The sequence below is a fragment of the Felis catus genome, chromosome X (assembly GCF_018350175.1).
Source record: "Felis catus isolate Fca126 chromosome X, F.catus_Fca126_mat1.0, whole genome shotgun sequence".
NCBI lineage: Eukaryota > Metazoa > Chordata > Mammalia > Carnivora > Felidae > Felis > Felis catus.
In genome coordinates this window covers 83,626,632-83,653,102 of record NC_058386.1, presented here as the reverse complement: position 1 = coordinate 83,653,102, position 26,471 = coordinate 83,626,632, and the positions used below count along the sequence as shown (strand labels likewise).

The 26,471-nt window shown below is 44.6% G+C and overlaps 1 protein-coding gene across 3 annotated transcripts; it reads left to right on the top strand.

Annotated features, from left to right (window-relative positions):
* The first annotated feature begins 1,019 nt into the window (after positions 1 to 1,019).
* Positions 1,020 to 26,242, top strand: GLRA4 (glycine receptor alpha 4). Of its 3 annotated transcripts, XM_004000744.5 has the most exons (9): positions 1,020 to 1,445; positions 4,844 to 4,974; positions 5,258 to 5,325; positions 5,965 to 6,188; positions 6,327 to 6,409; positions 7,911 to 8,051; positions 11,610 to 11,824; positions 16,625 to 16,774; positions 22,646 to 26,242. In XM_004000744.5, the coding sequence occupies exons 1-9, from the start codon at positions 1,375 to 1,377 to the stop codon at positions 22,934 to 22,936; spliced, it is 1,374 nt and encodes a 457-aa protein (XP_004000793.1). In that variant the 5' UTR covers positions 1,020 to 1,374; the 3' UTR covers positions 22,937 to 26,242. The 3 variants fall into 3 exon arrangements, with proteins under 3 accessions (XP_004000793.1, XP_019679668.1, XP_019679670.1); XM_019824109.3 differs by lacking the exon at positions 7,911 to 8,051; XM_019824111.3 differs by lacking the exons at positions 1,020 to 1,445; positions 5,258 to 5,325 and having other exon boundaries at positions 4,865 to 4,974.
* The last annotated feature ends 229 nt before the right edge of the window (positions 26,243 to 26,471 follow it).

Sequence of the window (26,471 nt, the reverse complement as noted above, 5' to 3'; positions counted from 1 at the left end):
GGAGATAAAGAGAGGCTAGATGGAGGAAAACATCAGGGAAAAGGAGGAAGAGAGTAGAGGAAAAGAGAGAGGGAAACACACAGGAGGAAGTCTCAGTGCAATTGAGCTCCTGCTCAGGAAAGTTGGGGGAAGGGTCTGGCAAGAGATGTGTTGCTGCTAAAGTACCTGGATGCTGCAAGCAAATGGGCAGAGGCCAGGGAGTAGATAGACCCACTCTCCCTGCCTCTCTTTCCCATTCAGGGCTGGGTCACCAGATCGTTGCTCTCGGCTGCTTTGCTTCTTCTGAAGCTTGCAAACTTACTGTTTGCCAGGCCTGCTCTGGCCCTGCCAGGGACACCTATCTCTTCCCACAGCCAAGCTGGGCTGGGGGAAGGGTATCAGGTAAAGAGAGTTTCCAAGAGTTATGGAGGGCTGGCCAAGCTCACCAGAGACAACCTGAGGGAAGAAAGCAGTCAGGGAAAAGGATATGAAACTGCAAGGATGAAGGAGATGGGACAGGCAGACAGACAGATGGACAGACAGGCAGGCAGAACAATATGAGGAAGATTCCAAGGTTCCTCTGTATCATCTATGCCCTGTGCCTCCATCCAGAGGGTTGAGGAAAAGCCAACCCTGCCCTTGGCCTCCCTCTCGCCTGCTCTCAAACCCGAAGCTGTCAGCTTGAGAAAACCCAATGCCTCTGCCTAAACCCTCTCAGGTCTTTTTCCCCCTTACAAAAATCATTAGGATGTTACAGCTCAGTCCCAGCTTAGCTCCAGGCTATAAGCTCCCCAGCTGGGTTGCTGGGAGCAGGGCAGCCTGCATGCACTCCTCCAGCTGGAGAGTTAGAAGCTGGACAGAACACCTCCAGCCCTCTCCAAGGCAGCAGAGGCAGCCCGAGGTCCTCCCCAACACACGACACTCTCTGAACCCCACTCCAGCTGCCAGGCGACTGTGCCTTTAAAGCTTTAGGAGGGTGCATCTAGGGGGAGGTGGGAGGGAGGGCAACATCTTCCTACCAGTCGCCCTCCTTCCTTCCCTCCAAGACACTCCAGGGTTTGGTGAGTGCTGCCCAAAGAGAATGCTCTCTGGCAGGCAGGCAGGCAGGCTGAGGCCCTCCGGAGCCCCCGGGCAAGCCAGAGCAGGAGCTGGTAGGGTTATCCAAATCAGGATCATTTCCAGCGGGAATAGTTCTGGCCCCTGACTGGTAACAGCAGGGCAGAGAAGAGAGCAGAAGAGGAGGGAGAGTGCACAACTCCTAGCCTGGCCCCAGAGGCTCCATGTGAGCAGACCAAGTTGGAGAAAGGCTCTCTACTTTCTTCAGCATTCTCCTTGCTGGGATATCACACTTACCTTGGCAGCCAGGCTGAGAAAGAGCTCCAGGTTCCCTGCGGAATGACAACTCTTGTTCCTGCAACCCTCTCCTTCCTTCTCCTCTGGACCCTGCCAGGGCAAGTCCTCCTCAGGTGAGCTGAGTTGGAGTGAGAAGAAGGTGCATGCAAACACTGGCTGGGGGCAGCAGGGGCTTCTGGCACAGTTTCCTCTAAGTTTACAAAAAAGCTTACAGTCTGGAGGGCTCCAGGGAAGGACACTCTCCCCCCAACCAGGACTTGGGAGGCTTTTATGAGGAATGCCAAGGCCCCAGAGCTGGTGGGAAGGCTTCTGCATGGGTGAGATCTTTCTGGGCCTGGGTATGGGCTGGGTAGATGAGCCCCAGAACAGAGGTCATCTGTCCTACCATCCTTTCCTGTCTCCCTACCAGTATGGCCACACACTGCTCAAATTCCTAAAAATGACACCAACATCTGTCAGCTGCCCACCAAATAGGCTTCAAAGTATCAGGGATTTGCTCTAAACCATATCAGAATGAAGGTGGGCTGAGCAAACTTTGTCCCTCTGCAGTCACCCTGCCTGTGCACATGTGGCAGCTTGCTGTCCCTGAAGGGGCACTAAGTGGAAATCATTTTCTGGGCTTGAGGGCAAGACATGCTTTCAGCTTCCTGTAAATGTACCCCTACCCATTCCCAGTTTCTCATGAGACCAGGAGCCAGTCTAGGTGGACAGGGTGAGTTGAGGAGGAAAGATGGCTGTGGCTTGGGCTGAACTGGTCATAAGAAGGGTGCCTCCTGAGGTGAGGAGGGCCAGGTGCCATGGTAATAACCTCCTCCTCCTCTTAATTCAAGGAACACACTAGGACTGCTTGTTTCTGAGGAGCTTCCTGCCTCACTGCTTACAGATACATTGGCTGGCAGGCAGGCAGGGATGTGATATGTGTGGGACGACAAACTTCCTAAGAGTGAAAAATAGCCCAGAGTAGAATGGCAGCTCAGCTGCAGTTGGTAGGAGGATGCAGGCAGAAGGGGGCACATGGTGGAGCTCATTGGCCCTCCTGGAGGGGAGGCTGCCTCAAGGCCCAAGCTTTAGTGGCAGCATTCCCACTTGAACAATTAGAGCAAGGCAAGACCTTAGGAAGTCTTGAGTCTAAGCATTTCATTGTACATATATAGAAACTTGAGTCCTAGAGAGGGGAGTGACCTGTCCAAGGTCACTCAGGCACCACCCAGTAGCAGAATCAGAGTTCTTCCCCTACCCCACCCCAGAGGCTTGCATGAGAAAAAAATTTAGCTCTGGAACTATTGGGAGAGGTGATCTGAGAGTGGGGCTGAAGATGCTGGCGAGGGTCTGGCTGCTTCATGTACAGTACAATGTGGCCTCCCAGCAGGCAGGTGGCAGGCGGCCAGCAGGAGCATGTGGCCAGCATGGACACCCTGTAGTGAAGCCACAGATTTCTGCTTGCTCCAGCACCACCGCCAGCCTCCTTGGGTTTTCAGAGCATGCTTAAGCCACCTGCTCTGGCAGCCCCTGTTTGTGACCTCAATGGTCTCTGTTCCCAGAGTAAGGGCTTCCTTTGCTCAGGGGATTCAAAGAAGCAGGACTCTAGGACATCAGGGTGTGGCTTCCACTGATCTTCCCCCACTCTGGTTCCTTGGAAGCCCACCCTGGGCTGCTTGCATCATTGCATTGTGGTAGATGGACTTAGTTTTGAAGTCAATAGCTCTGGGTTAGAATCTTGGCTTTACCATTTACTAGCTGTATGATAATGAATAAGTCACTTTATCTTGCTGATCCTCAGTTTCTTCATATATATAAGGGGGATAATAATAACCTTTATCTGAGAGCACTGATGTGAGAACTAAACTAGATAAGGTGAGTAAAGCATGTAGCATGATGCCTTAGCTATTTTTCTTATTTTACTGATCACAGTGCATATGATCTATATGGCCTAGCATGGTGCACAGATGTAACAGGGTCTGTTGGCTCAAAGAGAATTAGACCCAGAAGGACAGTAGTCACCCTGCCTCCCAACCACAGAGTGTGGCAATAGTAGTGGCTGTGAGAGAGCTAACTCTAGTGGCTAGCACAATGATGATGGCAGGATGGAGCAGGAAGGCTAGGCCCAGCCAGCAGTCCAACCTGAGTTTGTCCCTGAGCCCTACCTCGGCCCTCAAGGCTGAGCTCCTGGTCCCTAGGCTAGCTGTTGGCTGGTAAGCAGACGAGAAGGCATATGGAAGGAGTTTTGCTGCTCTTAGAAGGAAACTTGTCAGGGGAGAAGGGGCCCAGCCTCTAGGTTAGGCCAAAGCACACTGGTCCCTTCCTCAAAATCAAGCTGTTAGGGGGAAAAGATGGAAATTGACCTTTTTTGGCATAGCCATCCTTCTGGGAGCCCTTCTCATGCTTCTAGAGACCTGCTACCTCACCTGTTTTGTTGCCAGAGAGAGTTTATATGCCTGAAGCTTCCCCAAGCATTAATTGAAATCCAGCTCAAAACATAGCTTCCTGCTGGACTAAACACCAGAAGCCAAGTCTCTCTCTCTCTCTAGAAGCTAGGTCCCTAGATCCTGAGTGGCTTAGCATGAAGGCTAAGCAACTAAAACCAACTCTCAGTGATGCAATTTGTCCCTGAGTCCTTCCCATCCTTGGCTAAGCCAAAACATTGCAGCAAACATGTTATTTCCAGTGAGTTGTCACTCTTTAAAACACCTTCAGAAAGAGAATACTAGATTAGGTCTCAACCCCTTGGGTTTGAGCCCTGATCCTGTCACTCACCAACTTTGAGACTTTAAGGTAGGCCACTCCTCTTTTGGTTTGTTTATGTCTTTATTAGATTCCATATATAAATGAGATCACACGGTATTTGTCTGTCTTTGTCTGCCTTTTTTCACTTAGCATAATGCCCTCAAGATCCATGTTGTTACAAATGGCAGAACTTCCTTCTTTTTACAGCTGAATAATATTCTGTTGTGTGTGTGTGTACATATGTATGTGTGTGTATGTGTGTGTGTGTATACCATTTATCCATTTATTTGTTGATGGACACTTAGATTGTTTCCATATCTTGGCTATTATAAATAGTGCTACAATAAACACAAGGGTACATATATCTTTTTGAATTAGTGTTTTAATTGTCTTTGGATATATTCCCAGAAGTGTAATTTCTGGATTATATGGTCGTTCTAGTTTTACTTTTTTGAGGAATCTCCATAATATTTTCTATAGTGGCTGTTCCAATCCCACAAGTCACTTTTCTCATCTGTCTTCACCCTCACTATACTGAGAATTGTGAGGGTAAAAAGATCTCATATATGTGAAAGCACTTTTTTAGGACTAACTATTGAGCTGCAGTGTTGGCTTATGGCTGTTTCTGTTCTCCTCATTTTGCAAATGGGTACCCAGAGACCCATCTTCTCCTATCCTCCTGCCTGATGGAGAGACCAGCCAGAGGTGTGTAGGGACAGGAAAGTAGAGGGTCTGTGATAAATGTAGAATACAACTGGCCTCAGACTTCTTTATCTATCCTGTCCAGAGTGGCCTTGGCAAAAGAGGAAGTCAATTCTGGGACCAAAGGGCCCCAACCTATGTCCCCCTCTGATTTCCTGGACAAGCTTATGGGACGAACATCAGGATATGATGCCAGAATTCGACCCAATTTTAAAGGTAAGAAGCATTCATCCTACAAAAACCCTTTCTTCCCCACTCCTCTTGGGAGTGCACTGCCATGCCACCCCTATTGTCTGCCCCAAGGAGAGGAGGCTGGGGGCACAGGGCTAGCTCTTACAGTTCAGAAGGAGCTTCCCCTCCCTAGTGCCCATAGGTCTGTGTAGCTGGCACTGCCTTCTCCCAGAAGTGCCTTGGCCTTAAGCTCAGGGAGGGAGTCCTAGAACATGCTTCCAGACTCCTGGAATGCCCTGCCAATATGGCTGTGTTTTGCCACCTTTAGGCCCACCTGTGAATGTGACTTGCAACATCTTCATCAACAGTTTTGGCTCTGTCACTGAGACTACTATGGTAAGGAGTTTCTTTGTTCCCTGCTTCCATTCTAGTGTGAATGGAAGAAACCCATCAGATACCGAACCTTTCCTCCCTCTGCCTTCCTCTCCCTGTTTCATGATCATGGCTAAAGCCATGGGATATCTGAAGTTGGTCACTGAGAGATATATTTCTCTAGCCTGGGGTTCAGTGGCTAAAGGCAGACTAGCCTAAGGAGCAGATGGCCAATCATGGGAGGTAGCTTGGTACAGAGCACAGTCTTTGGAATCAGACAAAACCCATGTTCAAATCCTGACTCTACCATCTAATAGCTGTGTGACAGGTTACTTAAATCTCTCATTTCAGTTTCCTCATCTGTAAAATGGGGATCATAACAGTACCCTCCTCACAGTGTTGGTGTAAGATTTAAATGAGATGATGCATATAAATAAAGCACTTAGCAGAGAGCCCGGCATATAGTAAGTCCTTAATAAATGTCTTTTCCCTTCCCATCTTTGCCATGTCAGGCCAAAGCAGGATCCTTATCCAGTGGAAAATGTCCACTGCCCCTGAGATATGCTCCCAGCATTTCCTCCTCATGACCCTCCTGCCCATGTAGGCTTGCTGGGTCCCTGGAATAATACTACCTCTGATGGGCCCATCTGTGCACCCTCCCAGGACTACCGGGTGAATGTCTTCTTGCGGCAACAGTGGAATGACCCACGCCTAGCCTATGGAGAATATCCTGATGACTCTTTGGACCTTGATCCCTCCATGCTAGACTCTATCTGGAAGCCAGACCTGTTCTTTGCCAATGAGAAAGGGGCCAGTTTCCATGAGGTGACCACAGACAACAAGTTACTGCGCATCTTCAAGAATGGGAATGTGCTCTACAGCATCAGGTGCACCTGGTGGATGCCCAGGAAAGTTTGGGTCAAGAGGAAGAAACCAGATGGAGGCTGAGGGATGGGAAGAGGGTTCCCTGTGTTGTACTTGGCCGCAGTAAGCTGATGTCACTTCTTTTTTACTGTCCCTACCAGGCTGACCCTCATTTTGTCCTGCCCAATGGACCTCAAGAACTTCCCCATGGATATCCAGACCTGCACGATGCAGCTGGAGAGCTGTAAGTGTCTCTAGAGAGTCACAGAGCAAGGCCTGGAATATCAGGTAGTTAACCCCATCCCATGATATTCTAGACAAGAAAAGGGCAACCCAGAATGGGGACTTACCCTTACACACAATCAGTTGTTGGCACAGATGAGACTAGGAGCCGGGACCCACTAACACCCAACCCGATGTGTTTTTCCATCCTCACACTGTTTACTGGTTTGGCTATTCCACAGGGCTGGGGAATGGGAAGGTACTAGCTTTACATACAAATGTGCTTGTGTTGGTTGTGGGGGGTTATTTTAAAGATACTTTCTCTGCCAATAGATATTCCCTCTCACTGTGCCTGGAGTAATTCTACCTTTCCTCGCCCTGAGTTAAGACATTCAAGATGCCTATAAAAATGCCAGAGACGGTAGAGGGGGTACTGAACCCTGATTGCTCATAAACAAAGATAACTTGTAGAGAACCAGAAGAGGACAATTCTAGGCATAGGACAGTGCCCAGGGTGTCAAGGTGAGCCAAGGGCTAGTCTGTGGCAGGGGTGCCAGCTTTTAGGGGCTGCCCCAATTGCAGAGAAGTCAAAGGATGACAAGGCTGGACCATCACCTATATGCAGTCCTTGGCCATCTCCTGTGAGATCAATACACATGCATTCAATTCTCAGAGAAGAAGGCTTCTCAGGCTGTTTCCAGCATATAATAACAGTGATGGGTAGAATGTGGTCAGCTCTTTAGAGTTCAAACCACTTACACATCCTGGTTCTTATTACCCCCTCACAACTGTGAAAAGTAGGTGGAGCATTTTACCAAAGGGGAAATGACTTGTCCAAAGTCACACGGCTACTCTGAGTCAAGGCTCTACATTGGACATCTGTGGGCCTCAGTGTTTCTTCTTCCAATTCTACCTGACATGTGTGAATACAGTCAAATATATGGCAGGAGCCTTTACAAACTGCTAGCTGTGAGCAACTTGGCATGTTCAGATGTTAACTCTCAATATCTGCCCCAGTTCAGGGCCCTGGCTAGGAGTCTGTGGTATGCACATTGTTCCATGCATGACTTGCAGGGTACAAATAGTCTTTCCTCCCTGGGGTGAAGTGGCAGAAGGCCTAGCTCTGAGGCTGGTTCTGTTCAAGACATGTGGTCAGTACACGTCCTTACTCCACTGGATTTGAGACATGTCAGGAGGTTCCTAGCTGGGTTCCTTGACATCTTTCCAACCCTTTTGACCTACTTTATAGGTCTGCCAGAATAATTTCTCTCTGGGACTTTCTAAAGCTTGAGAACTAGATAGAAGAGGAATCTGAAATCTTTTTTCTTTACCTACTTAGGTTAGGCCCATAAGACAATTGACCATGTTCCCTCTTCAGAAAGGTTTCCCTCTCTAAGATGAGCATGAAGCTCCTAAAACCCAGGCCTTACCTCCTCATCTGTTCTTTCCTGCTGGTTCTAACCCTCTCCCTACCCCACCCAGAACCACACTCTGCAGCCCTCTGCCATCTCTGTCACTTTTAGTTGGCTACACCATGAATGACCTCGTGTTTGAGTGGCTGGAAGATGCTCCTGCTGTCCAAGTGGCTGAGGGGCTGACTCTGCCCCAGTTTATCTTGCGGGATGAGAAGGATCTAGGCTACTGTACCAAGCATTACAACACAGGTAAAAACCAGGATCTTTATTGGCTGTAAGCCACAGAAGGGCCTCCAGAGGGAGGAAAGGGGACAAGGAAGACAGCTTTTATTGAAAGTCCACTCTGTGCCAAATGTGCTAAGTGCTTCATATGCCTTATCTCATTATGGTAGGAATTTTGAGCCCCATTTTTTCAGAAAGGGAAGACTAAGATTCTAAGAAGTTAAATCAACTTTCCAAGTCATATACCTAGAAAATGGCTGATATAGAGTTCAAATCCAGATCTAACTCCAAAGCCCATATTTTTGTCCCTATCGCATGCTGCAGAGTAGATGGGCCTGTGCCAGTGAGTGAAAGTAGTGTCCCACCTGTCCTGGGGCCAACATTATATAGAAAGTGGGGAATCTACATCTGAGAGTAGCCAATGGTTCTGCTGAACCAGGAAGTAATAGGCTTAAGGGCACTGGCAGGCTTAACATCCATGCCTCATACCACAGCCACCGTCACCCAACTCTTGAACTGGCTTGTTTTCCCAGAAGTGAAATGTGGGCCAGGAAGTGGAGAAAGGTTGCTTTTCCAGCTTGAGCATCTGCTCCCTGCAGCTTCCCTAAGAACTACTTGTTCCTCAGTTGCCCTGGAAATTTGGCTACAAAGTGCTATGAACCTGAGGTAGAGGCTAGAGGCTAAAGAAGGGAAATCCTTGGGGCACCTTGGTGGCTCAGTCAGTTGAGCATCAAGCTCTTGATTTCAGCTCAGGTCATGATCTCACAGTTTCATGAGTTTGAGCCCCACATTGGGCTCTGTGCTGACAGCGCAGAGGCCTACTTGGGATTTTCCTTCTCTGCCCGTCCCCTTTTCACACTCTCCCCGCCTCTTTCAAAATAAATAAACTTTATCTTAAAAAATGGAGGTAGATCCTCCTATGGTGTACTGACACGCTTTGGGTGCCACCTTATGAATATGTGTTTGTGTATGTAGGGGTGTGGGAAGTGGAGATAGGAACAAACCGTTGAATTTAGAAGATGCTCGGGGCGCCTGGGTGGCGCAGTCGGTTAAGCATCCGACTTCAGCCAGGTCACGATCTCGCGGTCTGTGAGTTCGAGCCCCGCGTCAGGCTCTGGGCTGATGGCTCGGAGCCTGGAGCCTGCTTCCGATTCTGTGTCTCCCTCTCTCTCTCTGCCCCTCCCCCGTTCATGCTCTGTCTCTCTCTGTCCCAAAAATAAATAAAAACGTTGAAAAAAAATTAAAAAAAAAAAAAAAAAAAGAAGATGCTCATGGGAGTGGAAATCAGTAGAACTTGTATTGGGGAGAAAACTGGCAATTTGTATATAGGTCAGTGGTTTTCAAACTTCAGTCTGCATTATATTTCTCTACGGAGCCTGTTAAAATGTTGATTCCTGAGCTCTGCCTATCAGAGATTCTGATTATATGCACTTGGAGTGATGCCCAGAAATCTGCATTTTAAAAAAATTATGTTTATTTATTTCTGAGACAAAGAGACAGAGCATGAGTGGGGGAGGGGCAGAGAGAGAGGGAGACACAGAATCAGAAGCAGGTTCCAGGCTCTGAGCTGTCAGCACAAAGCCCTACGTGGGGCTCGAATTCACAAACTGTGAGATCATAACCTGAGCCAAAGTCGGTCGCTCAACCGACTGAGCCACCCAGGCGCCCCAGAAATCTGCATTTGAACAAGCATCCTGAGGCTTCTGATGCATACTTTGAGAGGCATACTTTGAGAAACTTTAAAAGTTATTTTTTTTCCCTATATGTTGATCTAGGAATCCCACTTCTTGGAATTTATTAGAAGGAAATATTCCAAAATACCACATTGACTTTAGACCCCAAGAAGGTTCCTGGGTCACTGCTTATACAACAAAGAAATTAGGACTGTTCTAAATATCCACCAACATGACAGAGGTTAAGTAAATTACACAGTGCATCTGTTTGGTGGAATATTATCCAGATGTTTAAAAGGATGCTTGCAAGATTCTTATATCAACATGGAAAGTACAAGTGGAAAAGGCTAAGATTCAAAATTGTATACACAGAATCATTATATTGTGGTAAAAGAAACAAACCAAAAGCATGTGTTTAAAAATCCTGGAAGGAAATATCACTAAATATTTCTAAAGTAATGTGATACAGTAGATAAAAGCAACAACTTTGGAGTAAGATAGAGCTGAGTTGGAATTCTGATTCTACCATTTACTATTGGGTGCCTTCAAGAAAACATAACTTAATCTCTTTAAGCCTCAGTATCCCTATATGTAAAACTGGAAATAATAATTTTACCTGCCCCAAAGAGTTGCTATGAAATTTTAATGAGATAAACTACATAAAATCAGGGAACTTAGTAGGGGCTTGATAAATGTGAGCTTATAAATATTATTATTTTTCTCTACTTCTCACTTCTTTCCTATACTAAATAAGTATTAATTTTTTAATTAAAAATAAAACTACCATTACCAAAACTAGATAAATAGATGGATAAATAGATAGATAGATAGAAAAAATGAAGGAAGGAAAGAAAATATGGATACATAACAAAGACATGTCATAGCAAAAAGTCTGGGGTGGGGTGGACTCAGGGAAAAATAGGAGGTCACAGCATCACATAGCCATAATCAGTCATTGATGAAGTTACTAGCCTTGAGGAATCAGGCCTGATAAGAGCAAACCTAGTCCAGAATGAAATAGCAATATACACATCCCCTGCTTTTTGCTTTGGTTATCCTAAGCCTCTGCTGCTGGGAGAAGCTCTGAGCTAGTGTTTTCGTAGCCTCAGGGCATGGGAAGCAGGGTAAAGTGAAGATGGCTGGCAGAGGAAGCAGAGCATTGGTACATGTGCTTTGGACTAATGCACTTTTTATTGGTGGGATAGAATGCTGCTGCCTGATGCTCTCTGGGCACCTGCTGCCTGCTATCCAGAGCTGATCTCTATTGGACACTGTTTCCAGATATTTCCTATCCAGCTCTTCCCACTTGCTTAAGATACAGACAGTGTTTATTTCAGTGAATTGTTGTTACTAGAGAGCATCTGGGGTACCAGCAAGCTCAAGCAAGGCTGCTGAGATTTGGGCAGAGTCTAAGCTCATTGCTTTGTTAATAATGACGATAGTACCAACTACCTATGTGCTCAACGCCCCAAATACATTACCTAATTTAATTCCTACAATGATGGAGTTGATATTGTTGTTACTCTGTTTTATAGGCGAGGAAACTGAAGGTAAGTTAGCTTGGGTGCTTTGCCTGAGGTCACACAGTATGTGGAAGGTTCAGAATTCAAACCAAGGCAGTCTGGCTCTGGAATCCTTCTGTGCTTAATCCTCTTGCTGTGTGGTCACAAGGAAGGCCCTCTTCTGGAAACTAGTGCTTGGACCAAGAGGCCAAGTCTGTGGTGGCTGCTCTGACAGCTTCCTTAGAACAAACTTCTGGTGCTCCTTGGGACTATTTTGAAAGGCTCATTTATTTGCCCAGCTGAGGCTCCCAGAGGCTGACCTATAGAGATAGGGATGCCCTAGTCCTGCCTCTCAGGCTCAGCTGCAGGCTGGGAACCTGAGGCCTGATACCTCACCTCTTTACTTACAGGGAAATTCACCTGCATCGAGGTAAAGTTTCACCTGGAAAGGCAGATGGGCTACTATCTGATTCAGATGTACATCCCCAGCCTACTCATCGTTATCCTGTCCTGGGTCTCCTTCTGGATCAACATGGATGCCGCCCCTGCTCGCGTGGGCCTAGACATCACCACTGTGCTCACCATGACAACTCAGAGCTCTGGCTCCCGGGCATCTTTGCCTAAGGTGAAGAGACATGCAAGAGAACTTGCTTGCCATAGTCCCGTTCATAGTCTTGTTCCCTTCTGATCACTATTTGCCTTGGATTTAAGGTAGAGGAGAGCCATTGAACAAGAGCAAGTGGCCGGAGTTTTCTCTTCCCCTACAACATACTGCTAATGATATTGCTAAAGATGTGGAAGATGAGGTTGTGGGTGTTGTCTGGGTAGGGACTAAGCAGATAGTGCCTGACTTACTCTGACTCTTATCTGGAAATACTAACATGTCCAAAATCAAAAGACCTTTAGCAAGTAGAAAGTCCCACTCCCTCATAGTACAGATGAGATGAATAAAGCCCAGCGAGATAGAATAAACCTTCTCAATGTCATGTCCCATAAGAAACAAAAAAATACATAAGGATTTTAAACCAACATCTGTCTCTTACTATGTCAGAAGTTGGACACTATTATAAAGAGCTCTAGAGACAACGTCCATTCTTTTGGGGTGAGAACATTTTGAGGTAGCAAATGGCAGTTAAAGTCAGTGCACTCTGAACACTTGTGGCCTGGTGATGCTTTGATTACACAAATAGATTTGTGCTCATGAAACTGGGCCCAGGTTCTTCCTGCCTTATGTCTTCATGTAGGGAATGAAGAGATTACCTCAATGTCCTTACAGTCAGCAAGATTCTGAGAAATCAGGGAACAAACTGATTCATTCATTCAGTAAATATTTATTTGCACTGTTCTAGGCCATGGAAAAATATAGGAAGCAAAAGCAACACAGTTACTTATGGAACTTACTGTGAACATAGTCCCTCTCATTTTGATTTGATGGGAACCAGGCCCTATGATCTCCCATCTCCCAGTGCTTATTCCTAAGAAGACGTTTGCAAGGAACTTAAACAGGGTGTAATCTCAGCATCCATGGTGAATTTACAAACTTGCCATGGGGATGGTGTAGTGGTTAAGGGTAGGAGATTGGAGGCAGGAAGATTTGGGTTTAAGTTCCACCCTCATCATTTACCAATGGTATTCTTAGGTAAATTGCTTAACCTCTCAGTCTCTTTCCCTGGGACACAGGAATAAGAATATTACCTCTTCCATAAGGTTATTGAGAGAAATAAATAAGATAATGTATTAACACAGACAACAGTGTTTGGCACCTAGTAACCACTCAATAAATGTTTGTTATTGTTAAAATTGTTAGGTGTTAAGTGGAAAGAATGGAGTGGTGGACCTGGGGCTAAAGCAGCTGGTGATGCTCCCAATTATCTTTGAGTTGCTGGAAAACCTTTGAGGTAACCAAAGTCCTCTAGTGATAAACGGTGACAAAGTTCAGATTAGGATCAAGTGTTTCAGGGGAAGTTGTCAGAAAGTATTTCCTATAAATGTATTTCCTAAATGAACAGGGATATTGAAAAGGCTCTGAGAGACAGACGGGGTTTAGGCAAGGACGAAAGGGCCAGGTGGGGCTGTGATGGCTGTGTTGTGGTAGTAGACTTGTAGGAAAACCAGAGACAGAAAAGTAGTTCAGACCTTAGAAACCTGCCCTGGTTTATTGCAGCTGCCATGCAAGGAGATTCTTCTCTGACCTGCAGGGAGGTTGCAATTAGCGCCTTATTCTTGCCAAGATAACTTCCTTTTCTAGTCCCCTCCTGTGAGCAAGCACGATCTGTCTGCTCCTAGGAATCACTTAGTTTCCTCATTTGGAAAAAAAATGGACTTTGTTAGAGGGCTGTTTGTTTGCAGTATTTTGTGCCTTCTCATCATATTTTGATGAGCTTTTTGTGGTCTCATTGACCAGTAAGCAAAATATGTAGGCATTCACCCCCAAAGTAAATAGACTCATTGGCCAGCCCACAAAGTAAGGGACTAAGTCAGGGAGCTTCTGTTCACTCTTGAGTTTGTGCAATGTTAGATTTGGGGAGACCCCTAAGGAAGGAGGTGGGATAAAGTCAGGGGCTTCTGGAAAGGTCAGTAATTTCACTCCCAATACAACTCTAGTGTCCAGGATGAGAGAAGCAGAAGCTCACTTGTATGGAATTCAGCTGGCATGGCCATTCCTCATACTCCCAGGAAACTACACTTTCTTTGCCTTTATGGGGGCTCCCAAAGGCACTGATCACAGTCTCTTTGCCTGCTCTCAGTCTACATAGCTCTGGGTGGCTCAGACCAGGACAGAGGGCTAAATGGAAGTTTCTGCCAGAGACTGACAGAATTGACCTAAAGTTGCAGCAGGGAGGAGGGACCCAATTTTCTTGAGAAACTGTGATCTAAATGGCCCGCTACTTCTGGGGCAGGTTTTAGTGAAGAGGGCCAATAAAGCAAACAGAAGCCAGCAGAGACAAATACACTGCTAAACCATCCACCCGTCCATCCATTCATTTACACAATAATTGCTATGTGCCAGGCACTCAGCTAGGCCCTGAGGATAGAATAATGAACATAGTAGAAACAGTCTCTGCCATCAGAGAACTCACAATCTATTGAAGGAAATAGCCAGGTATATTTGATGGATGCTAAGAATGTGTAGGTAACCTGGGCACATATAGCAGGGGCAACCAAACCATAGTGAGATGATTATGGAAGGCTTACCAGAGGATGTCATATATAAAGTGAACATTTAAAAGTTATCGAGGTTGGGGTACCTGGTTGGCTCAGTTGGTGGAGCATGTGACTCTTGATCTCAGGGTTGTGAGTTCAAGCCCCATATTGGGCATAGAGATTACTTAAAAACAAAGTGTTTTTTTTTAAAGCAATAGGTAAATGAGAAACACAGAGAGATTGTCTCCTTGGGAAACTACTGAAAAAAATTTATCATGGGAGAGTCACAGATTACAAGAGACAAGATGAGGCTGAAGAAGTAGGCAAGGGGCTAAATGTCATGCTAAGGGGAGCATAAACTGTATTGTAAAAATAATGGAGAGCCATGAAGGTTGTAAGCAGAGGAATGATATAATTAGGTTTACATTTTGAAAACAAAACTCTAGTTGCTGTCTGGAAAACAGATTGTAGGTGGCAAGCATAGATGCAGGGAGACCATTTAAGAAAATGTGGAGTCATTCAGATGAGCTAGGATAGTGAGTGGATGGATTCCACAGATATTTAAGGTGTATTATTGATACACTATTGTTAATAAGACTTCATTCCTGTGGCTTGAGGTGTCCTTTCTTTTGATGGTCCAAAGCCCTTCATGGACCTCCCTTGTCATTACCTTATTATGGATTTTCATAGCACTTACTTGACATCCCTGGGGACACAGTGGGACTGGGAGATGGTGAATGAAATAGGATGCCCTCTTAATAGGCAGCAAAGTGGAAACACCAAGGGATGCTTAATCAGGGTTGCCTTGGTGGAATTGTCTTAAAAGAGAGCAGGTTTTCTCAACCTTAGCACTATTGACCTTATAATTGTTGTGTATATGTATGTCTATGTGTGGGGGTGGGGGAGGAGTCCTGTGCATTATAGTATGTTTAGCAGCATCCCTGGCCTCTACCCACTAGATGCCAGTAGCAACCCTTCCCCAAATTGTGCAACTAAAAATATCTCTAAACATTGCCAAATTCGACTCAGGTAAAGAGGCAGGGGTGGGGGGGGTGGCATCACAAGAACCACTACGGTAGAAGGTTTATCCAGTGAGACCTGCTCCTTACCTGGAGCCTGTAGCACCCTCACTGCCCAAAATAGCTGGTAAAAGAGGTTGTCTGTCATGAATCCTACTCCAACTGGGGACTCCCATGAGGTGGGCTCAGCAGCTCAAAACTATGTAGGGGGTTCATCTGGTTGAGGAGGTGAAAGGACTTCATAAACCTAAGTTCTGTACCTCTCCTGGCCCCACTCAGCCATAACCGCATTCCAGGAGAGGTAAGTGTTCAATCTTCACAAGGGAAATGGAAGAGAAAAGTACTTAAAGGCTTCCAAGGCAGGTAGTGAGAGGAGAGCACTAAGAACCAGATAGGTAAATGCCAACAGCACCTTGAAATTAAAGAAGTGTCTATAGCTGGGGGTTGAGTGGCATTCCCTTGGGCCACCGAGCTCAATTCTTTAGGAGGGCCTCTCTTTTTTTATTATTATTTTTTATATTAAATATAATTTATTGTCAAATTGGTTTCCATACAACACCCAGTGCTCATCCCAACAGGTGTAGCAGGTCCTCTCATAAAGAGCAGAAGAAAAAAAAAACACAGGGTTAAGAGAATAATGGGGATAGAGGAGGGAAAGGAAGGAATTCCTAGTCTGATATTGAGACTGTAGCCTCGATGAATAGCAGTGACGCTGAACTGAAAGCCCAGAACCCCCAAATCCTAGTGCCAACTTCTCACTGGGTAATCTTGGCTAAGACTTTTCCTCTTTAGGCCTCAAGTGTCCTCACACGTCTCACACGGGAATAACAAACCATGCCCAATTTCCATCAGAGCTGTGAGAACCCTAGGAGATTAACAGAGGGCAAACAAAAGCAGTGTTCATGTTCATTGTTGTTTATTGAAAGAAGAGAATCAGAAGAAGATAATAATGAAACGAATAATAAACAGGAACAGAAGCAGAAGTGACAAAGGAATAAAAGAAAGGAAAAGAAGTGTAGGGAGGAAAGGGAGATGGAAGTGGAGGGTGGAGAGTGCAGAGAAGTAAAGGATGATGGGTAGCCCGATCTCTTTCACAAGGGCCTTCAGGCAATGGGACATATCGTGGAAAGCTTCTTTAAAAACCAGGAGAAATTCAGGATAAAACTGAAGAATAGCAGGCAGTTGATATGGGCTGGCAAACCACTGGATAGACCATGGAAGGGCTCCAAGAAGGTTGACTGTTCTGTTGGTGGATGTTGCAGGTGTCCTACGTGAAGGCAATCGACATCTGGATGGCTGTGTGCCTGCTCTTCGTGTTCGCTGCCCTGCTGGAGTATGCTGCTGTCAATTTTGTCTCCCGTCAGCATAAGGAATTCATGCGACTTCGAAGAAGGCAGAGGCGCCAATGTATGGTAAATATAACTAGAGAGGGGCCCATTTCCTTTCTCCTTTGAACTCCTTCCTACCTACTACTCTTCCCACAAACCAAGACCCAACATAGTGCTATAAGGTCTAGACAGGCAGTCAGGAACCCTGGATTCTAGTCCTAGGCTGGTCACAGATAAGCTAAGTATTTTAACCTCTTTGATTCCATTTTTTTATCTGTCCAATGAGACGTTAATCCCTGTAAGAGCAGTCTAGTAGAGTGATTAAGAGCATGGACATACAGGGGTGCCTGGCTGGCTCAGTCAGAAAAGCATGTGACTCTCGGGGCACCTGGGTGGCTCAATCAGTTAAGCATCTGACTCTTGGTTTTGGCTCAGGTCATGACCTCGCAGTTCGTGGGCTCTGTGCTGACAGTGCAGAGCCTACTTGGGATTCTCTCTCCCTCTCTCTGCCCCTCCCCTGCTCTCACTGTCTCTCTTTCTTTTAAAAAAAAGAGCATGTGACTCTTGATATCAGGATCATGAGTTCAAGCCTCACATTGGGTATAGGGATCACTTAAAAATAAAATGTTTTTTAAAAAGCTATCGAGGTAAATGAGAGACACAGAGATATTGTCTCCTTGGGAAACTACTGAAATAATTTATCACGGGATAAATAAATTAAAAAAAAAGAGCATGAAACAGTGCCTGGCACATAGTAAACACTGAAAAAAAATGTTAGCTAGTATTAGAACCTTGTCAATTTAGTCAATATGAGATTACTTTGAGAATTAGTAATGGTTTTCCCTGGCTCTCCCCTCACCCAGGAGGAAGGTACCCCAGGTTGCCATACATTGATTGGTGGTTAAGAATTCAAGAGTCCAGCATTGGGGCCTTTCTAGAGAAGCATTATAAGAGGGTCCCCATAGCTAAGCTGGAATTGAAAACCACTACTTGCCTCTTCTGGCTGTTGGATTTCTTCACCTTGATCTTCATTGGGTGCATCAGAGTTGTTGGGTGTATCAGAGTTGTTGGGTGTGAGGTGTTGTTCTCCCTCACTCTTGTTTGTTAACCCCATTTCTTCTACAGCAGAATGATCACCCAGGGGAAATAGAGATCTTGTGACCCTGACAACAGAGGCAGTTTGCCCCTCCCCATTGCCCAGACAATGGGTGCTAGGTATGTTGTCATGACAACAGAGGTTCCTGGGCCACTTTCACAGAAGCAAGTGCTCAATTATGTGCAAAGCCAAAAGCCTTTGCTGAGCTACATACTGTCGGACTAATCATCAGAGTTCTGGTCTATCTTGAGCTCTGACTCCTTGTTTTCTGCCCAATTTGGAGGCTTTAAAGCCAGAGAATATACACATATGACCTCTTAGGGGAGAGAAAATGATCTGATCCCACTGGTTGTAGCCTATTGGGGCCACTCCAGCACTAAGATTTTCTCTCTTCCAAATACCCCACCTCCCACCTCAGTTGCTTCTGGAGTGCCCAACCATATGTACACACTAAAAATATCTTTAAAAACCAACTCCTGGATCTCATGTCCCTAGCTAAGATCCCTTTCTGCTGAAAGCAGGGCTCCTGTTTCATCTATTGGTTTGTCAGAATTCATCAGTTCTTGCCTGGACTTTAGTCAGGCACTGAGAAACATGCCCTCTAGTGGATTGATCCACAACTGCATCTCCTTGAGTAGGACTCCTTCAGGAGGCTTAAAACCTTTCCTATCGCATGCTGAGTGTTAGAAAAATAATATATGGACTTGACAGAAGGGAAAGAAAAGAGAATGCTCCCTTTTCTAAGGTAACTGTCGCTACCCCCTCTTTATCTGTGTCAAACCTGCCTTCAGCTACCAAAATCTTATCTTTATAGGGGTTTTAATCTTGATGCCTTCTCAATGCATACCTGCTGCCAAACATTTCCAGTGTCCTTTTGCCAGCTAAATTGCCTTTGTGAGTGTCCTAGCAACAGAGTACTGCTGCAATTACTGTAGAGCTACCCCAGATTGACACTAGTCCCACCTCCTTCCCTGCACCTCTCCAGCCCCCAATTGCCCACAGCCTATCCCTTCCTGGTCATATATATGTTGATCCTGACATCAAATGGAATCTGTCATAACCAGTGCTCAATTATTACAAAGTTATAACTACGGCCTGGGCCCCACTTAGGTTCCTGAATCCTGCCAAAAAAGTGGGCCGGGCTTATTACTAATATAAATAAAACCTGAAAATCAAAACCTGTGCCATTAGCCCATGTCCCTTTTCGGGTTTCCTAAAGCCATTACCATTGCAGTGGAACTGTAGCAGGAATCCTGGAGGCCACTGAGCTGGCAGGAAAAGTTTATGCAGAGTTAATCTATTTCTAGAACCTCTCTCTGGGCTGTGCTGTTCCAGCTAGAAAAGCTGGAGTCTTTGGTCTGAGAGGAGCCTCTTAGGGGAGGGGAGAGCAACCATATGATTTTCAGGGAGCCCTTAGCCAGAGGAAGTTAGGAGTATTTTAGGAGCCAGCCAGCTGTTCATCAAGCTCCAGGTTTAGTCATGTTCTCTAATCTCTCCTCAACCACCCATCTCCACTGCATGGTGGTCTCTTTTCATGTCACTGTCTAAAATAGTTTAATTTCTTTTCCCTACATTTCTGCTTTGTCTTCCCAGTTAGGCTATGAGCTTCACAGGGAAGGGTCTGACTCTCTTTTTTTATAACATCAGCAGGCCTTAGCACTAGGCTCTGGACACAGCAACCATGTTACCTATTCTACCAACCTTTGCAGGCTCATTGGAGAGGGCAGTATTTCAAGCTAAACAGAGAGGAGGCCTTGCCATTATCAGCAGAATAACTTGAGAAATGGAAGAAATTTCAAAATACTGCCAAGTCCTCTCAGGGGCTTGGTCCCAGAACCCTGCTTGTCTCTCTCCTTCTGCCAGCACTTCCCCCCACTCTCCAATCTCTTCTTTTCATTCACTTCAATACATATTACTAAATACCTATCACTCTTTCCCATATCCACACCTTACCTCTCACATTGTTCATTCCTTCCCCAACTTGGTTTTGGAATATCCTTACTCTCTAGCGCCCAGCTGTCCTCCCCTATAGATACCTGCAACAAAAATATTCTATTTCAATAGCCATGGAAGCCACTAAGTGGTGTTTAAGTCTCCATTGTCCCTCCCCTCTCCCCAAACACACCTCAGAATTTGGCTTAAATAGATAATACTCCTATCCAAGACCCCAACCCTTGGATTTCAGACCACTTATCTTTGTCACCAACTGCAAGTGGTACAATATGTTAAAATCAAAAAGAGTCAAGGGCAGCTTACTCTAGAGGTCATATATTTTGTCCCATGAGGGATAGCTTTTTTTCAGCCTGGTAAATTTTTTCCAAATAATTCCCTTTAGATTTACTATGATTTACTATGATTGGAGAAAAGAAGTAAATGAATCTATAGAAACAGAAAACGGCAGGTGGATTCAACTTTCTTTTTCAGAGTCTTTGGCAAACAAATATATTCCATACTTTTATCCTCTAGCTGAGGAGCTGAGAGGCTGAGGAGATAAGAATGAGCAGTGGGGAACTAGGGGTGTGAGGGACCCTGAAATGGAAAGCAAAAAAGGAAATTTTTTTCCTCCCTCATGTTTCAATTACTTGAAAGATATTTTGTTTACCTCTGGTTCTTCATTTCCAAAATGGGTCCAACACAAATGCCATGTAGGAAAAGTATAAAAATGAACTAGAAAATACAGGTGAGGTGAGACACGGCCTTTGGTGAAAGGTTATGGAAGTAATTTTGAGCAGACTGATAAGGCTGCCCTACTGCCACTCAGGGTCAAAGCAAAGCCACAGTAGTGAATTGCCTCTGGCCTACACATATACAACTCTCTTCACAGAGACTGGCAAAATCAGAGATTGGGTGGCAAAGCTCTCTGGTTGGCAGACTTATATTCTTCCATATGCCAAAAGTGCCATTTTTTTTTAGAGGATGAAGGGCATCAGGCCATTGTGCATGGGTGGGACAAGGAATAATCATTTTTTCTGCCAAGCACTTTGTAACTAAGACTCTCTTCTGAGTAGACTCTTCAGTTTGAGACGCTAAGAGGATGCCAGCTTCATGAGAACAAAGCCATTCCCTGTCTTATATTCTGAAGCATATGTCTCATCAGTCCATTCATTCATTCAACTGATATCTACTGGGTACCTACTGGATACCAGGCACCATGCTGGGTACATGGCAGTGAACAAGACCAATGCCCTTCCCAAGGTCTGTCCTATGAGCCCAAAGGAAACAGAAAGAGATGGAATCTGTTGGTAAATATCTGGCCTGAACTTGCCCATTCCTGATGCCCAGCGACAGACTCAGCCTTCTAGTGAAGTAATAATCAAGGGCTACTGGGACCCACCACACCAATATCTCACCTATGAAGCCACTTTTCAGTGTGTTACCATAGCTGCAAAGGTCCCATTATAAAGACCCTATGATGTCCTTCTAACTCTACAATGTGTTTAAAACCTACTTTATCCACATTATATATATACATATATATATATATGTATATACATACACATATATACATGTATATATATACATATATAAATATACAGATATATGGCCTATCAATTCAGTATACGTATACACTATTCTGTTTTAGCACTAAATGTCCTGAGTCTCAGGAAGCCCCCAGTCCTAGGCAAACCAAGAAGGTAGTTGGTATCATCCCACAAGGGGGCATTTCACTTTAGGTGATTTCCTAGATAGCTGAAGCTTTTACTCCTGTAAACATCAACACTTGCAAAAATTGTAACCATATTTGAATGAAGTATTTTTAGGTTCTAGTGTGTACTTAGCTGTCCTCTATTTTGCAGACTGTGAACCATCATTTATAATGGCAGTGTGTGCTTTAGAAGTAGACAAAATTAGGTGTGTCTGGGTTGTATATAAGCTAAGAGTAAATAGGCTGTGAGTAGGGGCCTGTAGGGCTCTCATATGAGTAAAGATCTCTCTATTGATAGCTCAGGGGCTTTGGTCCTTTCTCTTTTTATTTCTATGTCTCCTTCTTTATATCTCTCCCTCTCCCTATTCCTCTGTCTCTATCTTTCCCTCTATCTCTCTTTCTGTCCTTACTTACCTCACTTTCCAACTATTATAGCTACTTAAGGTTATCCGCTATTGGATAAATGAACTTTGTGTAGCTGCTACATTATTTAATGCTGATATAAAATTTATTTCCCCAATGCTAATGTGTTCATGATAATGCATATATTCTACATAAATGGAATATGTATTGGGTAATAAATGTTACCCTAGATGTACTGACCCCTTTGTCAAAATCTGCTGAGTTGTAGAGAAGCACATGTATCTGTAATAGAGTAATCAGCTTTACTGTAACTTGGATGACCAACGAGGTTATTTAAAACTTTTGGAATTTTCAGCTTTGAATGGAGATAAACAATTTTTTAAAAGATACTACATAGAAGGAGAATTAATCCTGCAGCTTTTGAAAGTCATTAAAGTCAAGTTCACCAAGTCTAAATATCTTAACTGTGCATTCTAAAGGTTTTATTGTTCTGTTTATTCTGTTGATCACCAGTCAGAGATAACTTGGCATTGAGATATCTTTCTCACAGTGGGTTGGCACTTCGCTGGGTTTTTGATGGCTCTAAATGATGTTATGCATTTTAAAAAGGCATCTCTTGGGGTTTATCTGCAAACGGAATCATAAAATATACCATATGTACCATTAATAGTTGCTGAGCATACATCTATCTCATGAGTTTTGTGGCCATAAAAAGCATGCAGTGGTCCTGTGTACCAAGTTACCTGTCTGCATAGCATCACCTATGAGATATTTGTGTGTGGCCTGGTCTCTATTCCTCTGCCTTAGAGCTATAACCTCAAATTCTGTCTTTTCTGCCATGCAATTTCAGGAGGAAGATATCATCCAAGAATGTCGCTTCTATTTCCGTGGCTATGGCCTAGGCCACTGCCTGCAGGCAAGGGATGGAGGTCCAAAGGAGAGTTCTGACATTTATACCCCCCAACCTCCAGCCCCTCTTCTAAGGGAGGGAGAAACCATGCAGAAACTTTACGTGGAGCAAGCCAAGAGGATTGACACCATCTCCCGGGCTGTCTTCCCTTTCACTTTCCTCATCTTCAACATCTTCTACTGGGTTGTCTATAAAGTCCTACGGTCAGAAGATATCCACCAGGCACTGTGAATAGGGTACGGCTAAGGGCTAGAAAGTCCAGCTGTTGTCTTCCTGCTTCTTCCTGTGTGAGATTCCCCCTCCATTAGATTCCATTAGGAGCTTGGAGAGTTCATTTCTGGAACCTCAACAGCCAATCCCAAAGCTATGCATGTCTACACTGCATGGTGCCAGTGGTGGCTGTACTTAGAAAGATGGCTTATCTGCTCGAATCCGGTTATTCTCCATGCTATCCCATTTCTCATGAGAGTAAGGTTTGGCCATATTTCTGAGTCCAGGATGACCTTTTTCCCTTGCTGGAGCCTGTCTGTTTTCCAATTCTCCAGTGAAGAATTTTCAGATCATTGCTACTATATTCTGGTATTTATTATCTTAACCTGCACCATTCTTCATGCTGTTACCTCCCACCCAGAGCCTGGCCTTTGCTCTGTCCTCTGTCCCTCCTACCACAGGCTCAAATAGGGAGTCTTTTTCATCCACAGATGCTGCCTTTTGTGACCCAGTCATTTGTCCTTGACTATGGGAAGAAGGCAGGGTGACAGGTTCCCTACCTCTCAGCAAGGTGGGAACAGTCATGGGCTGCACTGAGGTAGGGTATTGATATATTACTCAACAGAGAGGTCTTCAAATCTCCTAGGATGTTCAACACTGTCAGAAATGTGGTCAGGAATCTTGGACTCTCAGAAAATCCACCCTTCCAGATTCATCTGAACTTCCAGGTCTCAGAAATATTTGTTTTATTCCCTAACTAGTATGGTGGCAGGGTATGTTTGGCTGCTCAGGAGTGTGAAAAGAGAAAAATTCTTAGTCTTTAAGAAACTTAGTGATGTTAGAAAACCTTCAAAAAAAAAGTGAAATCTAAGGTAGTAGGACCTGGAAGGAGTAAAATATAGAAAATATCCTAAGAGTATCTTTTGTTGGCTGGGCTATCATTTGTTTCTTTTTCTCTGAAGTCTTTTTATTTCCCAGGATCCCTCATTTTCAACTTGCTCTTTAACCTTCTTTTAGTGAGCAAATAAAAGTGCCATTCAACTTTGTCCAGGATAACGTGGGCTTCAAGCTTCTTGGAAAGGAACTAGGCATATAGAAGACCCCGATCCTGGGCAAACATTGACTTGGCCAACATCAGAGTAGTAGTTGTAGAAGTTAAAGCCCCATAAGTTGCAGTGATTTCTTAACCCTTCTCTTGTTTTTCTTCTCCTTCCACAGTGAGTAAGGGTGGCAGTCAGTGGAAGCTACCAGAAATGTCAGAATAGAGAGGATGTGAAAGAGCCCATTTCAGGTCTGAAATACCAATGGGACATGGGGAAGCATGGGTCTGGTATGCTGAATCCTTTGAAATGACACAACTATGAAGAACTGAAAAAGGGAAGATTAAAGTATAGGGCTAACAGCTGGAAGATGGGTGATACAATGATCTCTTAAATATCTTGTCCATTTCTCTGGACCTAGAATAAGTACCTATGTGAATCTAATCTCTCTCTCTCTCTCTCTCTCTCTCTCTCTCTCTCTCTCTCTCTCTTTCTCTCTCTCTCTCTGTTTCATTCCTCCCATCCCCTCCCTCCCTCTCTTCCTCAAAATGGTGTTCCAAATTGAAAGTCAATAAATCCAATGACCAAAGCAAATCCTATAGTCAAAGCAAGAGCTCACCTCTTTCTTTCACTCTTTTTCCTATTGAGCTCATCTGCTCTTTTCTGTTCACTGAGATACTCCTCTTGTCTGTCTCTTGGTTTTGAGGAGAGAATTTGGGCTGACCAGGGCAGCTGGACCAGAAGTTAATCTTACTGATGATATTAATTATAACTCTGGTGCCAACTGGATTCAAAACTAAAGGACTGGCTTAAGGGAGGAGATTAAGAGGGCAGAGAGTCCCTATTTTCCCATTTCTTCCTAGGTAGTGCCAATCAATGAGAGGCCACAAGCAATACCCCTTTGAAAGGAGCAGAGAGTATCTCTTTGATACTCTCCATGGCAGGGCTGGAGTGTCAGGCTGCTGCAGCCCGAAGGCGGGGGTAGTGGGGGGTGGACTATGGAGATGAGCTTACTGCACAGAGCTCTACTTGTTATAGATCTTGTCCAGATGGGCCAACTGCACAAATCTGCCCTGTTGGGAGTCTCAAGAACAATGCCCTAGAGACAGCTACAGCACTGAGCAATAGAGCCTGCCCAACTGGGACTCAATTCAGTGCATCAGCTGGTGCTGGGAGCCAAAGAAACCAAAGTACCAACCAACATAATAGCCCAAGGGAGTTCACAAAGATACTGAGAGGCAATGCCAGGTGGAAGGTACTGTCTTTCCCCATCAGAGCCCCCAAGTGGAGAAGGGAGACACATGGTGTCAGAATCAGGTGGAAATGACTTTCATTTTCCTCATCCTTACCACACACGTATGGAGGAGGGGTGATAGGAAAGCTGGATCCCACTGGAAGTATCTGACACCTACCAATCCATTCAATCATGAAATTGTTGAATGTGGACGCTTTTCACCACAGTGAGTTGGCAGGAGGTGACAGAAGAGACTCACTTGAAAGTCACTTCCATTTATTCTCATAGTACTCATCCCTCCTGAGACCTACACTACTTTCTGTTTTAAAACAGCATTTTTTCTTTTTTCTTTTTTTTAAGTAGGCTCCATTCCCAATGTGGGGGCTGAACTCATGACCCTGAGATCAAGAGTCACATGCTCCACCAACTGAACTAGCCAGGCACTCCAAAACAGCATATTTTCTAAAGGGGAAAAAAACTTCCTACGTAAATAAAGTGCTTTGCGTGTTTTCATTAATTCATCGTTAATCTTTAATGTCAGTTGAATATTTCATGCATATATTTTTCCAGAGAAAAGGGAGTTATTGTCATGCAGTTGTTGTTAAGGCTTTCTGATTTTCCATTTTCCCTTCAGTTTGCTCTGCTCTTTGGAAAATCAGGAATCTGTCTTCCTCTTTCCCCTCAATCCACCAGCAGGGCCTCTTGCTCTCCCAGAATTCACAGTCAAATCAAAAAGAACTTTTGATGTGGAAGAAAGGTAGTGAATACAATCTATTCCTTTTACGTTCTCCCATAAGCCTTTCTCCCCACCTATCACCAAAGAACTGACACTTATAGTTGAAATATTAAGTTCACTCTTGAAGTTATATTCCCTTTTCACTGAGCCATGCAAATGTCCCAACTTTGTCCAGAACCTATCACCTCCTGGAAATCTGTGTACCCACTTGCCTCTCTCCCTTCTCAATTTACTATTCTCAAGATTGTAATTATTATTATCTTATTTCTGGCTGTCAAAATCTTAAATTTAAATACACTCTGTTGAGATTAAAGATCTTCCTAGGCTGCACTGCTAATAAAAGACAAATCAGCCAAGCATGGGAACTATCAAGGGATTAGGAACTCAGGTAGTATTATCACTTGTTGAATGGAAGAAATGTAGAATAAGCTCTTTGATGGCAGGGACTGCATCTTACACAGCTTTTTAGTTCATGCAGCTCCTGATACATAGCAATACTCAGTAGGTATATATAGAATGAAAGTATGCCTTCTCACATGGTTTATT